A 6,850-nucleotide genomic window follows, 5' to 3' on the forward strand; every position below is an offset into this window, starting at 1 on the left:
GTCGGCAACCGTAAAGCGAGGCGAAATTCTCAAAAGGTCTCTAATAACAAGTAATAACAACTAATGAGTTACATGGCTGTTAGTGTATTATTGTGTAGGGTGAGTAATTGCTCTTTTTAATCTGTGATATTTGAAATGTGGGTTTTTTTGGTAATTCCAGATTGGTGTTAATAGTGTATTTTGTGTTTTTTGTAGGGAGTCTTCAAAGGTTTTTGCAATGTCGTGTAGGAATTGTGGTATTATTTTAATGTGAAGGTTTTCATAGATATATTTGTTGCAGACGTACCAGGAAAGGTGGATCAATCTTGTTACATGGGAAGCAGAATAACTACCAATAGGAAACGAAAGAAAGAAATTATTATCAGCAGAGTAGACCAATGATGTTCTTTTCCTTGCCCAAGGTGACTTATGATGATCCTACGTGGATGTAGTGGGTGTAGAGCTGTGCGAGAGTCTCGTCTCGACGGTTGAGACGAGAAATTCATTTCTCGGCATTGTCGGGACGAGACTCTCGGCGCGGCGAGAGTCTCGCCTAAATTATTTTCAATGTCTAAAATAGAAATAGTGTTATTTTTTCGAGGAAGCGGGAGTCTCGACGGGTGTCGAGAAATCTCGAAGGGGCTAGACTTCTCGACTCTCGTCAAGACTCGACCCAGGCGAGACTCTCGGCGCGGCGAGTCTCGTCTAGGGCTGTGCGAGACTCTCGACCACCCGAGAGTCTCGACGGTCGAGACGAGAATTTCATTTCTCGGCATTGTCGGGACGAGACTCTCGCCCCGACAATGCCGAGAAATGAAATTCTCGTCTCGTGCTTTAAATTGTCACTGACTCCGGTAAACCCTCTCTCCGTTTACTCTTGTGGCTTTCACTAAGACCGCTGCACGTACCCCGCGAAGAAAGAAACGTTAAGATATCTTGTTGCCCTGAGTTGTGCCAACTGTCAATCTACTGAATTGGGAAGTCACGGAAGAGAAAATTTTGTTATTGCGGGAAAATGGTTTCCATTCCAAGTACTCTACGTTTCCACGCTTCCCTCAGTACATTGATTCTGATATTTTGCTCGGTTACTATGGTTTCTCCTTCCGTGATCATAGATTTTGAGTCTAATGGTTTACAAAAATGTTACAATGGTTTTGGAGAATGGGTTCGAGTGGATAATGATTACCTAGTCAGCAAAGGAGTAAAGCCATTTGAAAATTCGACGGGCTACATAGTGCCGCAGCAAGGAGCAGTAAGTTTCGTGTGTGGAGTAACGGATAAGGTTACATTGGCTGGAATAGTCAATGTAAAGATAAGGTTGTGGGCAAGCTATAAAGGTGCGGCAGCGGTCTACGTAATTGTAAAGGTGAACACAGTTCCAGTTTATTTTACTCAGTTGACAAATGGAGAATGGAGTACTGTGAACAAATCAACTGAGTCTGTACCTGAGGGACAATACCAGGTGAGTCATTTTAGAGAAAAATAAGATGTTGTGAGTGGGGGACAAAATGAAAGAACGATCCTGAAATAGGGGCTCTACCCTGAAGGGGGAAAGGGTTCCTGAAATAGGGTTTCTATCCGTCCCGAATCGCAATAAATTCCAATAATTCTCTGGATGGAAAGGAAAGATCAGTTACGGCGAAAAAATCTTCCTCATTCAGCCATTCTATCCAATGTCTTCAATAAGAGAAATTGTAACTTGCCCCCGATTTTCCATATTTTGGTGATATCATCTGAGTTCTAGTTCGTTGAATCGTACGAGGACGATCTTTCATTGATGGCAGAAATAGCTCACAAGGCGGTAAACAACTATGAACCACGCGAGGTCCATGCGTTAGTGGTACAGAAGCGAGGAAACGATCTGCATGAGATCGTGACGTCATCAATATGTCTTCGAAAGGGTTAAGGCCATCTCATTTTTGACCGCGAATAGCTCGTGAAGTAGGACTCAGATCGGAAAACGGATAATGTCCAATTATTTATTAAAAACTATCGAAATTGAAATTTGCCCCCGCTTTTCCATATGTTGTTTATATAATCTGAGTTTTAGTTCGTTTACTCGTTCAAGGAATATTTTTCAATTATGGTAGAAATGGCTCACAGTACGGTAAACAACAATGAACCACGCGAAACCTGTGCGTAAGAGGCACAGAGATCAGGCATGAGCTAGTGACATCATCGACTTAACTTTGGAAGGGTTATCGCCATCGACTCTTCGCCTCGAATAGGTCGAGAAGTATGCGACGGATCGGAAAACGAAAAAAAACGGTTCCAATCATATTCATTTTTTTAACTCTATCACAATCGATAGTAAAAGAAAACTGTCTGCGTGTTACCGTATAGCTGGATGCACTATTTTCTATACTTTATCGTAAGGTTCCCTCGGAGTCATTTGAGATCACGTTCACTTTGAACACTTACCTTATATTGGTGTTGCCTAACCTCCTGGACCGCCAATTAGATCTGATTGATAATGGAGACCTTTAAAACCGTGCTGCAGTCCATTCTCTTTAGCAGATACCCATTTCAAACTCCTTCTCCGGTATATGAGATTCAGTTTTAACTCGCAAGTGATAGATCTTATCATCATGTATACAAATTTTATAATTAATCGTAGCGGGCGTAACTTGGTGGAAATCCATAATCGCAGGAATAGAAGGATCAACAACTTTGCTGTTTCCACATAGTAATTTATTACCACCGACCATGGTTTCGTTACAGAGTAACATTATCAAGGTGTCACCTTGATAATGTTACTCTGTAACGAAACCATGCTCGGTGGTAATAAATTACTATAGTCTGTTCACTTTATGTCTGCGGGTGAGCTTTCGTGAGAGCCCGGACTCACTCGGATCGCTTCGCTGATAGGGGAGGTGTAGGAGGAGCGAACAAAACGTTGCCAAATGTACATAGCCGCCCTACTTCTTCACTAAAAGCGTGTAAGTCATAGGTGACCCCAGGTATTTTGGCTCTGTCGCCGAGAAAATATACCTACTCATTTGGAAGTCATTGGGGATAATTCTTTCAGAGAGGCTCATGACATTGTCAGCTACCACGCTGAATGAGGCACCGATGGTGGTAGGCATACTTCACATGCAAGGAGGTCGCGTGAGGCTTGGCAACACTGCTCCACGAGTAGATTCACGATGTTCACTCGGCGGCGGTATGAGGGCGACTGACTGAGGCAACGCCTACTGTTTGCTGGTTGGCAAAAGCAAAGTCATATGTCGAGAAACTTTCCCCACCCGTCTCACCCCACTTGCTTTAGCCACACCAGCTCACCCGCAGAGATAAAATGAGCAGAATATATGTGGAAACAGCAAAGTTGTTGATCCTTCTGTTCTTATACAAATTTTTTTTAAACCCCTAATTATGCCTCATTTCCCCCGCGAAACTCGAATGAATTTGTCCGTCAGCGACGCGAGTGGCGACTTTTGTAAACCCATTTAAATCCGCGGTGGGTGATAACGCATTTAAAGGCCAACTTTTGGATTCTCTTTTGTAATATTCGTGCTTGTGATTCGTGTGTTTGGGCGGGACCCGCCCAGTATTGTGTCAGTCCTATTCCCGCATGCACATGTGGAAAGGGCTATCGAAGCAATTCCACTAATGGAGCCATTTCCAGTCCCACATACCGTGATTCATCACTCGGGTCTTTACTTTATATCATGTCGATGGCGTGCTAAAACTTACAGATGAATGATTTCTGGCATTGAATTATTCAAAATATTTTTGGATCAATAAAAATTCAATTTGCTCCTTACTCAACGATGCGGTAAAAATAATATGGCAATCGTTATTATTCAACGTGTAGCCATGGTGTTTTTAAGAAAAGCCAATTAAAATATCAAATACTTCACTATGGTAATGAAAATGAAACGATCAATATTGTAAACTTTCAACTGAATGCTGTTAAATACCAAGTAAGAAAGTAGTTTTTTCGTTGTTAAATTTCGTAATATAAAAATTATTACCCTAATATTAAATAACAATACAAAATTAGATAAAATCTTATAAACGATCACTTTTTTATAGTTGGAACCACAGTGCACATAGCAGTAGCCTAATGATAATTAAAGCAGAAATTTCTAGATGAGTCATAGTGAGGAAGCAATGAATTTTGCTTTTCTAATTACGGTAGGGCTAGAAGCGCATTAGAATTGTAAATATCTGGAGAAATACACATGAAATATCCATCCAGCTGCTTAATTTGGTTAGAAGTCAGCGAAATGTATACGCGAGTAGAGTTTCAGTAAGTAATAATTGCGAAACAAAAGGAAATATCGAGTTTAAAGTGTTTACAACCACAAATTCCTCTTCGAGGAATTGTTCACAAGCCATTAAGAATTTCTTTTGACAAAAATTACATTGCAAATTTCATACCTCATCTGTCTCTTTTTGTTTTAGCTTCTTCTTCGTTTGCTGGATAATTTATTTTCAATCAATTTTACAGTGAACAATGGACTCTCTATCATACTCGTCCCTTTAAATCATAGCATCGCCTCCATCGGGTTTTGGTGTTCATTTTTTAAAACTAACCTCCATAACCAATTTTAAATTCTGAATAACGATATTGGACTCTTTTTGCACTTCTTCCACCTCATATCAACTTAAGACGGTTATAAACGATTTTGGAGGGTTTTCTCGAGCTTCACGCTAGGAGAGCAAATGGATTGGGAGCATGTAACTTGTCACATATGTCGGCACTCCCTTGAACTTCAATAGTCCTTTCCACATGTGCATGCGGAAATAGGACTGGCACAATACCGGGCGGGTCCCGCCCATACAGAGACTCACAAGCACGAATATTACAAAAGAGAATCCACAAGTTGGCTTTTAAATGCGTTTTCACCCACCGCGGATTTAAATGGGTTTACAAAAGTCGACACTCGCGTCGCTGACGGACAAATTCACCCGAGTTTCGCGGGGGAAATGAGGCATCATTAGGGGTTTTGACCAAAAATTTGGATACATGATGATAAGATCTATCACTGTCATTGCTTTTCAATGCTATTCCTCGCAATTACAAACATGACATGTAGGAAAAATAAGGGATCGCAATGAACTCATCACCGCGCCGCTGACATTAGAGTGAGCCGATAAAAATACGAACGAAGTGGCAACAGAAATCAAAATTCCATCGGATGGAATTGGGACTCTTCTACGCAGTCCCCTTACTCACAAGGATCAGTTTGGTTTGCTGCTAGTGTTGGCTTTCCAGGTCAAAACTGACCGTTGGATGACACATAATACCGTGGTATCCTTGATTCTCGATGGCCTGATAAATCCAAGACCATTTTCTCTAGCTTCGGCCACGAAATATTTCGATATAAATGGCTTACACTCGAGATTTGCGATCGGAAAATTATAACTGAGAGGAAAGTAATAATTAATATTGAATTTTTAATCTTTTTCAGATAGAAATACAGGGACTCGCGGGCAATGAAATTCTGATTTTGGATGAAATAGAAATAAGCAGTGACGCCGGAACTAAAGCATGGTCCCGCACCATCGGAGACGCCTACGAAGATGATGACGATGTGAGCAGTGAAGGCAACGAAGATTGGAAGTACGACAGCGAATACTGGGGCGACTACAACGAAGAATTATTTTGATTTTACTTTCTTTCGATGTTCCAAAAAATTATAGAGTTGATAATTAAATCCATGGATACGTTTAACTTCAAAATAGCAATGTCATAGCGGTAGTAGTGTATTACAAAACTAATTCTCAATTTAAAAATGTGAAATAAATGTTATTTAACTGAATCTTATTGTTGATATGCTTAGTTCCCCTACAACTGTATGCTACAGACGAAGTAATAATAATAATAATAATAATAATAATAATATTTATTTGCTCCGGGAACAATACCTCTAAGAGCACAAATTGTACATAACTGGTGAGCAAATTACATACATAATATAGTTGATAACATGTTCATTATAAGTGAATTACATATAAACATAAATAAATAGCATATTACAGAACATAATTCAGTTTCGGTTATCAAGTTGAATTTGATCGAAGCGTGAAAACGTAAATATGACATTTAATAAGTTATTTTGAACAAAATAATAAATCAAAAATCTGACACTTGATAACATTTAATGAATAATAAACCTAAAAAATAGCTAAGAAAAAAAGAGGAAAACCGCCGAAAATTCTATTGGGCATTAAAGTTTGGATTTCATGACTGTGAATCATAGATTATTGAATTATGTTTTGCGGGAAAGGTGGGAATATAGTTTTGATTTGAAGGACTGCACATTTGAAATATTATTTAAGTTGTTGGGAAATACAGGGAACTAAATCGTAGAGTGACCCAGTTCTCTTCCCTCATCCATAAGACATCGTAGAGCAATCAAATTAAGAGCTTACTCTTACTCCTGTGGCCATTCCAAACCTAGAAGGTTTTTGGCCTCACCAGCTAGGCGCCTCCACATTCTACGGTCGCCTGCCATATCCAGCTGAGCTCCCATCTTTCTCACATCCTTCTTAACTTCATCTCCCCAGCGCATTCTTAGTCTTCCTACCGGTCTTTTTGCCTTCCAGAACTTGTTTCAGCATTGTGTCCTCACTTCTTCTATGGGGGTGGCCCAGCCATCTTATTCTCTAGCTTTTAATTATTCCCACGATTTCTGGTCCTTTATAAATGTCTCTCAACTCTTTGTTCTTCCTAATTCCCCATTTTTCTCCTTCCTTCATTGGGCCGAATATTCTTCTTAAAACTTTGTTTTCAAAAGTTACGAACTTCTTTTGTGATACTTTTGTAAAAGCCCACGCTTTTACAAAATTAAGAGCTGCCGATGAAAATTTTAAAAACATTAAAAGCAAGAGGGAAAACTGAAATACCTCATCTGGAGCCTTC

The 6,850-nt window shown here is 39.8% G+C and overlaps 1 protein-coding gene across 1 annotated transcript; it reads left to right on the forward strand.

The window, feature by feature from the left end:
- The first annotated feature begins 813 nt into the window (after positions 1-813).
- Positions 814-5,747, forward strand: LOC124166754. Its single transcript, XM_046544427.1, has 2 exons — positions 814-1,441; positions 5,397-5,747. Exons 1-2 carry the CDS (start codon positions 995-997, stop codon positions 5,592-5,594), a joined length of 645 nt encoding a protein of 214 aa, XP_046400383.1. The 5' UTR covers positions 814-994; the 3' UTR covers positions 5,595-5,747.
- The last annotated feature ends 1,103 nt before the right edge of the window (positions 5,748-6,850 follow it).

The sequence above is a fragment of the Ischnura elegans genome, chromosome 10, assembly GCF_921293095.1.
Source record: "Ischnura elegans chromosome 10, ioIscEleg1.1, whole genome shotgun sequence".
NCBI lineage: Eukaryota > Metazoa > Arthropoda > Insecta > Odonata > Coenagrionidae > Ischnura > Ischnura elegans.

Excerpts from the sequence above, each read along its gene's own strand:
- LOC124166754 (XM_046544427.1), top strand. The coding sequence starts at position 995 with ATGGTTTCCATTCCAAGTACTCTACGTTTCCACGCTTCCCTCAGTACA. Across the intron at positions 1,442-5,396 it reads TACCTGAGGGACAATACCAG|ATAGAAATACAGGGACTCGC; the intron begins GTGAGTCATTTT and ends AATCTTTTTCAG.